Source organism: Osmerus eperlanus, chromosome 9, assembly GCF_963692335.1.
Source record: "Osmerus eperlanus chromosome 9, fOsmEpe2.1, whole genome shotgun sequence".
Taxonomy (NCBI): domain Eukaryota; kingdom Metazoa; phylum Chordata; class Actinopteri; order Osmeriformes; family Osmeridae; genus Osmerus; species Osmerus eperlanus.
This window is the reverse complement of record NC_085026.1, coordinates 11,829,221-11,844,179: the sequence shown is the minus strand read 5'-3', so window position 1 is coordinate 11,844,179 and position 14,959 is coordinate 11,829,221. Positions and strand designations below refer to the sequence as shown.

At 49.3% G+C, this 14,959-nt stretch overlaps 1 protein-coding gene across 7 annotated transcripts in view; it reads left to right on the top strand.

The window, feature by feature from the left end:
- asap2a (ArfGAP with SH3 domain, ankyrin repeat and PH domain 2a) overlaps positions 1-14,959 on the top strand; it is a 38,274-nt gene that overhangs the window by 6,377 nt on the left and 16,938 nt on the right. For all 7 annotated transcript variants that reach the window (XM_062468883.1, XM_062468879.1, XM_062468878.1 and 4 more), the window contains exons 2-4: positions 7,758-7,830; positions 12,328-12,473; positions 13,280-13,354. In XM_062468883.1, coding sequence (XP_062324867.1) covers positions 7,758-7,830; positions 12,328-12,473; positions 13,280-13,354 — 294 coding nt within the window. The remainder of the gene's footprint in view (positions 1-7,757; positions 7,831-12,327; positions 12,474-13,279; positions 13,355-14,959) is intronic.

Genomic DNA, 14,959 nt, shown 5'->3' with positions numbered 1-14,959 from the left:
TGTTTCATACCATATAGTTCACCTGCAGCCTGTTTCGAAGTCTGTCCTCTGACTAGTTCCAGTAGGCAGGCTTGGGAGGCCCCTGGAGGAGCAGGAAAGGCACAAAGTAGCCCTTCTCTCTCAACTCAGTCCAGAGCTGGAAAACTTTACTGACGGGTGCTGAAAACCTTACAAAAATATGATGCTGCTGGTTGACCTCAGCTGTGTGAGCATAAGCTCTATTTTCTTTTACCTTTACCACGCTGAATGTTTCATGCCTTGGTACAGTAGTCTAACCTGCTGTGGGGCAGTAATACAGGGACTCCTCTCACAGCTCATCTGCCTCTTCTGGAGACAGGATTCACACAGGAGGAGACTCGGTAGAAATAATCAAAGTTTCAGAGGACTTCAAAGGAGCCATGTACTAGAAGGGTATTCCGTTCCCCTTACACACACACACACACACACAGTCTTATAGAACACACACACACGTCCCTCCATATAGCACACATGTTTTCCACATTCTCCAGATGATCATTTCCAGGTGAACGTATGTCTCTCTCTCCCTCAAACTGTCTGCAGATTGCTTCTTGTGCGCACCTCTAGCATTGTACCCTTGGCATGGCTACGTTTCCGCCGTGACTCTTGTGCTCTGCTTTAGTCTGTTCTACGCTTCTCTGTTCTCCCCTCTCCTCCTTTCGCTTTCTATTGAAAAAAATATTTTCAATATAAAAGTTTCGAAAAAAGATTTGAAAGGTTTGAAAAGTTGAAAACCGATTCAAAAATAGGATTGCATCATTGATGAGTACTTGATGAGGACTCGACTAAACTCTACTGTACTCATGATGCTTACACATGCTTGCAGACGCAAGACGCCAGAATCTTCAGACAGGAGTGACTACAGTGAAGAAACCAAGCCACATTTGGTCTTCATTTCCCCAGCCCCCTTTCCTCATTCCCCTGCTAATTTACTTATTTCATTAAGTAGTACTCCACTTAACAACTCAGACAGTCTTTAAATTGGTGCCTCTGGGTCTTTTCAGTTATTCATCCCTTAAGTTTCCCTTAAAAGATATTCTTTGAAAGAAGTTGCCCTTATCTGTGTACTGTAGCCCATGCTGTGCAGCATATAAAACCAAAAAGCTAACCTCTACGTCAATAATTTATTTTATCATACAGACTTCTAAGAACAAACTTAAACCCCATCCAGCACAAATCAACCTGTTAATTTACCCTTTAAACAACTTGAAAGTGAGTTGATGTCTTAACCCTTGTGCTGCCTTCGGGTCACATGACCCAAAGGTTCATAACGAACCATTGTTGTGTTTACCCAATTTTACCCAATACAAAAACAAATAAAAATAATTTTCTTTTAACCTTTGCAATGTGGGGGGTCTGAGACAGCCCAACGGTTAAAAGAAAATGCTTCACTTTGTTTGGGTATGAGGTAAATTTGTCGCAATACGACGGTGGGTCACAATGACTGATGGGTCAGAATGATCCGAAGATAACACAAGGGTTAATGTTGATGCCCCCCCTCCCCCAGTGACTAAAAATCTTGGTCCTAGTGTCATAAACAGCCTTCAAAAACAAAAGAAGGACTCAGACAAGACAGGTCTTTGAAGTGGTCGGTAGCAGGGGTAGTCAGATGGTTGCCTTCCTCTGGTCACAAATGGAGCCATATATAAACCATTGATGTATACAGCCTAAAAGAGCATGTGGGAAGCCTGTAGATCTAGCATGGTTAAGGCACTGCGTGACTTTCTCAATTAAACCCTAGATTGTTTTCTTGAGCAGTTTAAGTACCTGGGTTGAAGTCGTTAGCCCAGTGTGAGTGTGAGTTGGCAGGTGGGGAGGGAGGGCTGTGGTCCAGGGCTGCTGTTTCCCCTCTATCTGAGGAGCAGTAAAGAGGCCTAACCACTCTGAGCAACACGGCATGGACAGGGTGAAGAGGTGTGTGTTTAAAGAAGTCAGGCGGTACCTTGTATATTTCACCAGATTGTCAGAGAGAGGGAGAAAGAATGTTGTCTTTGAGATTGTCTCGGTCTCTGACAAAGGGAAATGTGCTGCGTTCGTCATTGCGCTCGTGTTCAGTCAAGGACACTTATGTAAAAGACTGTATAGGTCTACAGTTTAGAGCTTTTGTTTTTTCATGTGTTTGTGTCCGTTTACTTCAGACTGGACCAAAGCTACAGGGGCTACTCTCATGGTACCAGGAAAGAGAGGTCTCCCTCCTCATGGCTCTCCTAACCCTTCATACTGTACTCCAGGACCATGAGTCAGGGCCGGCTAAAGGTTCCACTCTGCCCCAGGGCTAGTCAGCATAGCTGCATGAATTACTGCTCAGAGTCAAATACTGGAACCACGGCTAGTTAGCGGTCTGCTTAACGGCACATAGCCTTATTCTAATGTTGACTCTGTAGCTCAAAATGGCTCATATGTGTCAATGGGGTGTTTCAAAGGGGGTTGACTTGTATTTTTAGAATCAACATTTCCGACCTCACTTTTTTTGGTCTTGTTGAGGGCTACTAACTGTGTGTGTGTGTGTGTGTGTGTGTGTGTGTGTGTGTGTGTGTGTGTGTGTGTGTGTGTGTGTGTGTGTGTGTGTGTGTGTGTGTGTGTGTGTGTGTGTGTGTGTGTGTGTGGGTGTGGGTGTGGGTGTGGGTGTGGGTGTGTGTGGGATAAGTGCTTGCCTGTGGGTCTTCCCATAGGTGTTGTGCTGCAGTGCACTGCAGCAGCCCCTTACCACATAACAAGTCATTTTCCTGTCTTTCTGAGGGAGTGTTTTACACACAGTAGCCAAGTGAGCATGTGTGTGGGAGGTCGAGAGCGCTCTCTCCCATGACGGAGAGAAGGTCTCCTTCTTTCACATCAGACCAGACCGGGGTGATGAAGAAGAAACCCTGCAGATGGATTAGAGCTGCCACCACACCAGAGCTCTGCCCCTCTCCATCTCTCTTTCACTCTTTCTCTCTCTCTCTCTCTTTCTTTTTGTTGCTGTTTCTCTCTCACTCTCTCCATCTTTCTCTGTCTTCATGGAGTGTTTGTTTGCTTTAACTACAACATCTGGTGTCTCTGTGAAACTTAGATTAGAATCAGGCCTCCCCTGCACACACACACACACACACACACACACACACACACCACCACCACCACCACACACCCCTTTCCCAATTCAAGTGGATAATTATATCCCAGACTGCCTCATTCTTGCTGGCCGAGATCCAACGTGTGGCACAGACTCTAATCAAGGTGGGAGGCTGGGGGTGGGAGGAGGGGGAGGTAAGGGGGGCGAAGTGTTCTAAAGTGACACCAAAAAGGAACCAGACTTGTGAACCATGGGTGTTCCTGCCTCCCATGATCCTCTGCGGTTCAAAGAGATTGGAAGAGAGGCGTTGAGAGTGCACATTAGCTTCCCGAATGTCACGAAGAGAGCAGCCCAGCCCGTGCCACACCAATGCGTCTGTGCATGTTAGACCGCGCCTGTGTTGGACCGCGCGTGTACGTGCTGAAGGCAGAGGTTAGGGGGGCGGCAGTCACGCGAGACATGCTGTCATCGCATGACGGCTCCATGACTAGTCCAGAAGCAGAGACGTCCCTGTCAGTCCAACGTGTAGCATGCAATCATCCAGGAATGTCTTCCAGTACGTTCCTGGAGGCAGCAGATACCCAGGGCCTCAGGGCTGTGGGTGGGACCAGCTCCACTCTCTCTCCATCCAGTTAGGCTACTCCAGGGCCTAAAAATACCACTTTCTTTTTAGGGGAAAAGTTTAAACAAATCTGCCTGTCTTGTTATTACTAGATTTCCCCCCTTCATTCTTTGCACGCGTCCCAGAGGGAGAAAGAAGCATTGAAAAGCAGTGCAGTCCACCAGGAGAGAGGAACAATGGGCGTGCTATGAAAAGCTCATGAAATATGGATGGCCCTCCCTCGTCCCCTCGCTCATTTCCGCTCTTGTTTTGGTTTGAAAGACCTTGGCAAATGCGGGGCCAAGTGCCCTGGGGTATTAGGCCTGGGTGTGGGCGTGACCAGGCCTGGGCGAGGCTCAGCTAGCTGCCCAGACAGACAGCACAGCAGAGGGTTAGCCTACGCCATTGACCCTGGTCAGCCAGTCTGAGGGATGATGACTAAAGGATAGCGAGCGGATTAGGACTTGCCCCAGCATCCTCGATCGTGCTCTTGTACCTCCAGACAGAGCCAGCTGGTGCCCACTGATGATGTCATGTGTTAAAAGGACTCATTAATTTGCTGGACCGGCATCTCGCCTAAGCAGGGTCATTCTAAGTACCAGTGAGTCTTGGAACATCGTCTTCTAGGAAACCAAACAAAATGCTGATTGGACATGGCTGTGTGCAGTGAATTGTAATGTATTTCCTTCATGCTTTCAGGCCATCTATTATGTTGTTGTTGTGTGTGTGTGTGTGTGTGTGTGTGTGAAAGAGAGAGAGAGGCAGTGCCCTGCAGCCTCACCGCCCTGGAAGTCCCCCCTTGTTTTTCTAAGTAGTTTTGGGTCAAAAGTGTTTAATTTTAGAATGGTTACTCTTCAAACAAGAAGGCACACAATAGGCTGGCCTGGTTCTTGGAGTTGAGTCAGCAAAACCCTGAATACTAAATGGAGAGTGAATGTATGTGTGTGTGTGTGTGTGTGTGTGTGTGTGTGTGGTTGTCTGTATGTGACTTACTGGATGAGTGAAAGCCTGTCTGAGACTGAATGCTTGGCTGAGTAACTAAAAGAGTAGGAGAGAGAGAATGTGTGACAATGACTTATAGGAGTAGGAGTGTGTGTGTGTGTTCAGCTGGGTCTGGTTTACAACCTCCGTCTGTCCCCTTCTCATCCAGCTCCCTGACAGAGCACTCTCCTCAGATTGAAGGGGTCTGCTGAGGCGTGGTGTGCGTGCCTGTGTGTGTGTGTGTGTGTGTGTATGCATGTGTGTGTATGTGTGTTGGACCGATCACAGTAAAACATCCCAATCACACCTTTTCCAAGATGTCTAGCTTGACTGCTTCTTGACTAGAAGATTGCAGCGTTGAGAACATCAGCACCTCTGATCATATGTGTGTATGCCAGAATCAGAAGTCCAAACATTATAAATCCTCTCTCCACGTAGACTACCTGTCCAGCAAAGCAGCAGTGCTCTGGTGGTCAGCTCCTGCTGCAGATGTCAGTTTGTCCGCTGGATGGGAGGCTGGCTGGCTGGCTGGCTGGAAGACTGTCTGGCTGGGAGGAGGAGGAGGAGGGCTGTCACTCAGGTCAGCATTCCCTGGGCTCCCTCTCTGTCCAGTCCAGGGTGTTGTAGGGCTGTCCTCCTGAGCCCCTGGTCCTCTCTTCTGAACACGAGGCATGGCGTCTGCAGGGTGAGCAGCAGAGACCAAGACCGCTCTGATGTAGAAGGATCGGTTCCTCTGTCTCCGCCTCAGATGAACTCTCCCTCTCCAGGACCAGAAAGACGATTCCTGAAGCTTAGTTTGTATTTAATGAATGCTGCTGCTGCAGTGTGACATCACTGTTGCCCAGGCTCAGGGCTCCTGTCCTTCAGGAAGAGAGAGAGAGTGTGAGAGAGACACAGACGACAGAGACAGGAAGACGGACAGAAAGAGGGAGCGAGGTGCAGAGGAGAGGTAAAGCTGTAGGCTAGATCAATTAGAGATCTGCTGTAGAGATTAGCCGGTCTACCCTGGGAGAAATGTGATGTCAGCAAAGAAGCTTTTAGAACTGTTCGCCTAAACCCACAGGTTCTCCAGGACTGAACAGCTAAGAGGAGCGTGAGTGTGTGCATGCGTGCGCGTGCGTGCTTGTCTACCTAGTTTACACCAAAGTCAGTCATCCTGAACACCAGCGCCGGAACCCACTGCACATTTAACTTGTAGTACCGGTACTCTGTAAATTGGATGTTAATAGATAACAGAAGTATGCTGTCTGTTGTTGTTGTTTTTGTGACACAGCCCAGCTGACTGAGTGGGATGGGCCAGGTGGAGATCTTGTTAACGTCTGCGCTAACGATGACTAAGCGCGCTTGGCTAACGAGAGAAGATGGCGAATTTCTCACTCCTCTCTCTTGCTCTTACATACATTACATACATTTTATCGATTTATCTGACACTTTATACAAAGTGTATATGGAAAATACAGCAGAATATCACTGATCAGAAGTGCAGAGTTCTAACAGTATTTGCTGTGGTCAGATTTAAGGAATGGTCTGTACTAGCCACACTGCAAAGTCACCACATCTCAGCCACCCGGCACGGGGAACCAAACATGTCCGGACTGGGGCTGTGAAAGGAAAGGGAATAAGCTCTCACACAATAGGCCGGCTAGGGTCCCTATCCCTGGCACCGCTGCACCGCTTCTGATTGGCTGACGCAAGTTCAGGTCAGAAGAGGAGGTCTTTCTGGTTCTTCTGAAAAAAGAACTCTCACAAGAACAAGGCACCGGCCCTGTGATTCATCTTTTCTTTACGAGTTCTTCCACCGAAACGACACTAAAGAAGCCTCCCATGCTCTCAGGGTTCTTCCACACGTTGGGAACCTTGCCAGGGAAGCGCATGGGAGCTCCTAAGTGCCAGTGACACCCAGATAAGTGTCACTTTGTTCTCCCACCTCTTTTTAATAACGGCTCGCCGTCTCATTCCTCGCTCCTGTAGGTGGGCCTGTGTGTGTCAGCCAGGGGCCAGGCCTGGTCAACATGAAGAAGTACATTGTCAGCTGGCTGCTCGGGCGCTGTGTGTAACAGCACACCACAGAACAGCGAGGGCCGCGCAGACACTGCAGCCCGGCGACGGACAACATCGCAGCATACTGACTCATTAGCACTGGGGGTTTTCGATGTTTTGGTATTTTCTGTAACATGGCTACTTGTTTGGCATTGGAACTAGTGTGGGGATGTGTGTGTACTGTATTTGATGAAAGGAAGCCTTTGTAGATGTCTGGTTTTGTTTTCAGTAAGTTGGTGGGGGGGGGGGGGGGTCTGATCTGATGTGTTGAGGTTGGGAAGGAAGGAGGGTAGAGTGGACTGGCGCCGAAACCAGGGAGGGGGTGGGCTACTTAATCATCAACCGGACTCATTTCCCAAATCCCCAAAGATCCCCTCCAATCATCAGTTGGTAGTACAGTGGTGCATTGTCTCAGCATGGTGCGTGTGTGTGTGGATGTTTGTGTGAGGGAGTCACTAAGTGAATGTTTGCCTGTGTATGTTTTTAAAGCTATATGAGCATGGATATGTGCACCTTCTGGCCTCTTCAGACAGCCTGCCACCCTGCTGTCGCTCTCTTTGTTACACTAACACACACACGCACACCCACCCACACAAACACTGTACTGTAGGCTTCCTGGTTCTGATGGAGAAGGGAGTGTAGCAAATCTATTTATAGCATTGCCCTGAATAATGAATTGCAGCAGACAGAATGGATGCTGCCAGCTTCAACACACACATAAACACACACCTGCTACCCGCAGACCGTGCCACACACACCCGAGTCCACTGAGGCCAGTGGTGGGAGATGCCTGCCAATGTTCCTGGGAGAAGAGATCCCCTTCGTCTCTCCATCCCTCTTTCTCTCCATCCCTTAGATATTCCTAAGGTTTATAGAACAGGAAAAGTGGTCTCAGGCGGTGACAGCCTCGGTCCAGTTTTCCTCTCAGACACTGCTGAGAAGTATCAGGCAGCCTAATGAACCGTGGGTGTTCCCCTGTGCTTTGTTATGAGAAACGGTGAACTGCTTATTAACCCTCCGTCCTTCTCCTTCCTTCCCTTGCTTCCCTCTTTCCCTCCCTTTGTGCAGGCTTTGGATGTGGATCGTAGTGTCCTCTACAAGATGAAGAAGTCTGTCAAAGCCATCTACACCTCTGGTCTGGGTGAGTAGCACGTGTGTGTATGTCACTGCGGCTGGCTCTGACTGTTGGGCTGCTTAATGTTTGGCCTGTCTGACAGAACCCTGCTGAGAGAGAGAAGAAAAGAGAGATTGAAAGAGAGGAACAAGATAAAAGGAGAGAAGACATAATATGGAAAGAGTGATAGAGAAAGAAAGGGAGAGGGGGAGAGAGCAGGGAGGGGAACATAATGCTGAGCTGGTCTTTTTTGGGAACAGTGCTCCTCTGTTCAGGGGGACAGCTGTCTGCTCCAGACCCCCATAGAGGAACAGCTGTCTCAGGGCACGCCCTGCCTGCCTGCCTGCCTGTGTGTGTGTGTGTCTCTGTGTATGTGTGTGTTTTCCTTTATACTTAGTTCTAATGAAGTTCCTAGAAGTTCCCAGCATTGACCCCATCTCCTTCCTTTCATTCTGAAGAACTGGAATAGTTGTCACCTTACACAACATAACTGCAGTGGACACCGGTGTGAAGGCCTCTCCAACTGCTTCTGTGTGTGTGTCTCCATAACAAATTAAGCCTGCTTGCAGTACAAATCCACCTATTTGCATTTGATGGGCCGTTTCCTTGATAACATCTAAGGTTTGGGAGTATTTCCCTAACAGACAGATACTGGAGGTTGATACTGTCCTGGTTTGTGTGTGACAGCTTCCACACCTGTCTGTGCTCCTCTCACAGACACAGACTGAACTCCATCATAGAGGTGTGTGTGTGTGGAGGGACAGGAGGCTGATGGGCTCCAGGTAGGTGGACAGAGCAGGCCCTGGTTAGGGTGTAGAAGGGGAGGCCAGCGGGGGATCTGGAAGCCATTGACAATGGTTCTAACCGCTTTATCACACTGTCAAAGCAGCCTTCTCTTATCTGCGGTGGTGGACAAGCTTGTCTCTAGCTTTATTTGGTGTGGAAACAACCTAACTGATCCCTTAATGTCTATATTATTATAACAAATACTGGATATGCTGAGGTCTAAAGAGAACAGCTCATTTTGCTGGGGTGAGGGGTATAGTTGCTGTGGTGGGTATAGTTGCTGGGGCGAGGGGTATAGTTGCTGGGGTGAGGAGTATAGTTGCTGCGGTGAGTATAGTTGCTGGGGTGAGGAGTATAGTTAATGGGGTGAGTGGTGTAGTTGCTGGGGTGAGGGGTATAGTTGCTGGGGTGCGTGGTGTAGTTAATGGGGTGCGTGGTGTAGTTGTTGGGGTGAGTGGTGTAGTTAATGGGGTGAGTGGTGTAGTTGCTGGGGTGAGGGGTATAGTTGCTGGGGTGCGTGGTGTAGTTGCTGGGGTGCGTGGTGTAGTTGCTGGGGTGAGTGTTCGTTTTTCTATGCCAGTGGAAGGGAGATGTTGGCATATCACTGCATTATTCAACAGAGCCCTGATAAATCTCCATGTCTCTCTCTATTTCTCTCTTGCTGTCTCACTCTGCAGTCTTCTGTCCTCTAACAAGGCTGCAGCATCCAAGCTGCAGCCCAGCAGCACCCAGGTTCCAGCCTGGTGGATGGGCTGGGCTGTTTCTGTGTTTGCGCGGGTGCCCTGCTGCTGTGAATCTGAGCCACCCCACGTATGATACATGCCCACACACACACACACACACACACACACACACACACACACACACACACACACACAAGGGACACACATGCGCACACGCACACACATTGTCTGCTCACGCATAGACATGAAGATCTCTCGGATGTTATTCCCCTGCCTCTCTGTTCCAGATTTGTAGTTTTCCATCACAAGTCACGACACACGCACGCACACACACACAATCACAAAACAGGCATTCTTGCTGCTGCCAGGTAACCAAGAGAATGAGGCTCCCATAAGCACTAATGTAATTACCCAGTGGATGTATATGTGTCTGTGAGAGAGGCAGCAGAGAGACCACAGAGAGAGAGACCACAGAGAGAGGCGAGCCAAGCCTCACTAAGTACATCTCCCATACCTCATCATGCGGCGGAATTTAACGATGGCCCATATCTACCCCTCCACCACTCTGTCCTCTGGGTAAACTTTTACAACCCTGAGGACCGCGGGCGGCCATCTTGTTAAAGCGATGTAACTCCAGTGTTTACCGGAAAGAGAGCGGCCTTAGGTTGGTAAATCGATAGGGGTGTTGACATTAGCCACTGCTAGTAGGCCCAGGAATGAATTGTGTGTGTGTGAGTGTGCTTGACTGTGTAAGGGAGATAAAGAGACATTTGGAGGCATGGCAGAGAGGAAACAGCAGTTGTGTGTGCTATCTGGTGATTAAACAGTATGTGCGTGAGGGACGGGGAGGGCTGCAATAACAACCTCCATCACCCCCTGGGCTCTTAGATAATACACAGCAAGCAAGAGTGTGTGTGTGTGTGTGTGTGTGTGTGCGTGTCTCCATTTGTTGCTCTAAACACAGAACACAGGGACAGTGTTTCCTGAGGGACAGTGACAGGATGGAACCCCTCCACTTCGCTCTATCCACATCACTACACACACACACACACACACACACACACACACACACACACACACACACACACACACACACACACACACGCACACTCACACACCGCCTTTGCTGTCACAGTGCCCTGCTATCAAAGAGAGGCAGACAGTGAAAGAGTTATGTGATGCTGATCTCTCTAACTACAGGGGGTTTATGCTGTGTGTGTGTGTGTGTGTGTGTGTGTGCAGTCTTGCATGATGCCAGTCACAGGTGAATAGGTACGTTCCTGAGCTCCTGTTTCTCTTCAAAACAAAAAGCACCCCCCCTGGCCATGTGCCACAGATAAGGCAGCTGTGTGTGATGTCAAAGCAGAGTGTGTGTGTGTGTGTGTGTCCTGTTGACATGGCAGCATTGCAGCCTATTACACAGTGAGCAACAGCCCCTCCCTACAGAGTAGCTGTAGCGTTTCATCTCCAGAAGGCTCCTGCAGGTCGTGAGCTCTCGGCTCCTCCTCCCCAAACCTCCCCTCTAGCTGCTGGCTCCAGCCCTAACCTTCTCCACCTCCAGCTCCCAATCATTACCTTCTCTCGCCTCTCTCTCTCTGCTCTGTACCTGTGTGTGTGTGTGTGTGTGTGAACGCGTGCGTACGGGCGTGCGTGCGATGAATCATTCTCTGGTGGCAGGTGTCTGGGGGTGTCTGTCTTCTTCACACTCCTTCAGTTATGACAAACTCACACGCACACACACACACACTCCACTAGTGCCCTGGCCATCGTCTCTCTCTCCCTGTGTGAGCGCTGTGTCTCTCTGAGCGCGGTGTGTCTCTGGTGTCAAGCTGCTCCCTAGACGCTTGGCTCGCTGGAGCTGAGCTGGGTTCTAATGAAGCAGGCTCTCACACACACGCACACACACTCACACACACACACACACACGCTGTCGTCCCCACACAGTTCTCAGAGGAGGGGAGGGTGCAGGGTCGTCATGGTAACGCCCGTTGGTGTCTAAACGAGCTGCTGTGGTCGGTGGTCCCCCCAGTCCTCCCCTGCTTAACATGCATCAGCTGCTGTGTGACTCGAGCATCTGTCCCCTGCTGGCTGGCTGGGTGACTGGCTGGATGGCTGGCTGACAACTTGATGACTGGCTGGCTGTTGGACTAGAGGGCTGGTTGGCTGGCTGCTGTGGGGTGATCTGGTGTACACTGGTCTGGTGCATGCTAGAATGGAGCCTTTCCTTTCTCTGTGATTGTATTTGTAACAGAACCGCGCCCATATTCTGCAGCTTTAGTCTCACTTCGATGAGAAGCACGTGATAGCATGCACACACGCACACTGCACACACACACACACACACACACACACACACACACACACAGAGCCATGGTGAGTCATACCTTCAGTGTTGCTCAACGTTTGACTTCATGAGACAGTTTTTTACTTGACCTAGACAGAGAATGACTGCTCTGTCTTTCTTTATCTCTCTGTCTCTCTTTCTGTATCTCTCTGTGTCTCTCTTTATCTCTCTCTCTGTTTCTCTTTCTCTCTCTGTCTCATCCTTCTGTTCTGGAGTTGCGCTATTCTGACACTGCAGCCCTCTTCCTGTCCTTCCCTGTGTCCTTTGCAGGCAGAAATGAGGCTTAGAGGAGAGGGTGCGGAAGGGAAAGAGAGAGGGAAAGGGGGGGAAGAAAGGGAAAGGAAGAGCTGGATCTCATATCACGTACACTGCACTCTAACGAAGGCCATCATTTATTATTTATCAGGAGGATTGATTTTAACCTTGTAAAGATCAGAAAAGGCCTGTCTGTGTGTATCTGGGTATGTGTGTACGTGTTTGGTGTGTGTGTGTGGGTACTGTGTGTGTGATTGGTGTGCAGTAAGACAGTATGTGCTTTGCTGACTGCTCTCGCCTAAAGCTGTGAAAGTGGTGAAATGTTACTGTCACCATGACACATCAACTGGCTGCCATGCCCTGTGTCTGTCTCTCTGTCTTGGTCTCCCATGTTCTGACCTGTCTGTCTGACCTGTCTGTCCTGTCTGTCTGCCTGCCTGTCTCTCTGTCCCATAGCTCATGTGGAGAACGAGGAGCAGTACACGCAGGCTCTGGAGAAGTTTGGGGAGAACTGTGTCTACAGAGATGACCCTGACCTGGGTTCTGCCTTCCTCAAGTTCTCAGTCTTCACCAAAGAGCTTACTGCCCTCTTCAAGAATCTGGTGAGATGGCATAAGTGGTGTGTGTGTGTGTACTAGGCACGTACGTGTGACGGCAGATTGGATTTTCCGTCCCGTCCTGAATGTGTCCATCCCAATGGGTCAGAACACTCTGGAAACCCATCCTCAGGGCCAAATCACTTCCCCACTGCTGCGACTAGCATGCTCCTCCACCACCAGCATCTCAGCTGGATCTACTTTACTCTGATCAGGCTCCCACTCTGAATCCAGCCCACGTTGAAACAATCCCCAAGCTTTATTAGAACCACCTGCTACCCCACAGAAATCATGTCCATGAACACTCAGGGCTCAGTGATTAGAGATTGTATCGTGAGCGGCCATCTTGTCTGAGTGGTTTCTCTGTCCAGCTAGGATCTGTATTTCCTTCCTGCCCCATATAGAACGTACTGAATGCTACGGAAAGGACATAACTATGTTATTACAGGAATTGTGTGTGTCTTTGTAAAGCTACATGCATACAGTACACACACATGGGCACACACACATCCCTGCAGCAGAGGGTATCACATTTCCTCAGCTACCACCTATCATTTCTGTCTGTTACTCGGGCTCAGTGTTAAACCCTGTGATGTAACCTCCTGTCTTCTCTGTCCCCCTCTCCCTCTCCCTCTCTCTACCCCCCCCTCTCTCTCTCTCTCTCTCTCTCTCTCTCTCTCTCTCTCTCTCTCTCTCTTTCCCCCTCTCTCTACCCCACTCCCACTCTCTCTCTCTCTCTCGCTCTCTCTCTCTTTCCCCCTCTCTCTACCCCACTCCCCCCCCCCCTCTCTCTCTCGCTCGCTTGTCCGCAGTTCCAGAACATGAACAACATCATCACCTTTCCCCTGGACAGCCTGTTGAAAGGAGACCTGAAGGGAGTAAAAGGGGTAAGAAGCATGACCTCTCAGCCTAACCTGCCTCCCCCTTAGCCAGCCTGACTTTAGAGACGAGGAGATGTTGAGTCTGGGTGATTAAAGATCATCTGTCGTAACAATCTGGGTGTTCGTAGATGTTCTTGGAGGTGGAAAGAACCACTAATACGGCGTCACTCCTAGACCAAGACTTTCTTACGGAATCAGTCAGTGCCGTCAGCCAAATCTAGATACCATGCCCATCAGTCCCAGTCCTGCCACTCAGAGCGCTAACCTTTCCTCCCTGATACAGGGTTGGTCAGAGCTGCTGCTGTTGCCCGAGGTGTTTTACCATTTTCTAATGAGACTTTTTCTCTGTCTCCCTCTGTTTCTGTGTGTGGGTCTCTCTCCGTCTCGCTCTCCATGTGCCAAGTGTCTTTATGGAGACCATAGCTTTATCTCTACTAACTCTCTCTATCCTCTCTTCTCTCCCTCCCTCCCTCCCTGCCAGTTCTCTTCCCTGCTCCTCAGGCAGTGCTGTACCAGGGGAGATGTGATGCATCATGGGAATACCAGTTGTAGTGAGGCTGTAGATCAGCTCATTACCCCACAACCAACGCCAATCACACTGCTGATTTCCTCCTAATGAGGCTCTAGTCAGGGCACCCTCTACCAGATACACACACACACATACGTGTGCACACACAGTACTGCACACCACTATCTCACCTACAAAGCCTCAGGCACTTTCTTATTATTCCTCCCTTTCCCCTAGTCCTCCTCCCCTTTCTCCTGCTCCTTTCCCTCCTCTTCCTGGAGAGGAGGAACCAGGGGGGGTCTAGACCCCACTAGAGTGGCTGGAGATTCTTTGAACACCCTAAGGTCACTCATCTACTTTGGGAGAGAGATGTGTAGAGAGAGAGAGATAAAGGGAGAGAGGAAGGGATTGAAATGGAGCTCCGGTTCCAGACACATCAAGCTAGTAGCTGAATTAAACATTTCCCCAAATTCCCCACCCTGCCTCCCCACTATTACCTATTGTTTCCCTCTATATGGGGAACTCTATACTCCTGCATAATGGAGGTGAGATATTACATTTCACTGTTCCAGTAAATGCTGATATTCAGTAAAAATAATGTCTGACTGGGTTTATGTCTGAGGGAGCTATTACTGTCTAAGGTAACTATGGCTATAATTGTATGTGTTCATGCAAGTGTGTGGTGTGTGCACACCAAGAGCCTTGTGAAAGGCTGATGCTAATAGCTGTAAGATCACATACCTCTGAAAACCAGACCTGTCACTAGAAACGGTCATTTCACGCCCCACTTGTCACTTCCAACTATTTGACCTTGACAGGTGAGGAAAAGAGAGGAAAAGGTAAAAAAGTTGTTTTGCAAGGTTATGGCACAAAATGACCCGGTCAATTGAAGTTTCCTCTTCACTTCCTGTCATTTTGTGTGAACTTCCTGTGCTCTGTGACTGGTACAGGATAGAGGAAAGTAACTAACGCTGCAGTGACCCAGTGCTGCATTTATCCGTGGAAACCACTGTGTCTGTTATGATTAGCTGAAACACCATTTATCTTAACTTAGGGAGGTCTGGTTTGATTATGACAACAGTGTCCCTGTCTATCTCCGCAAG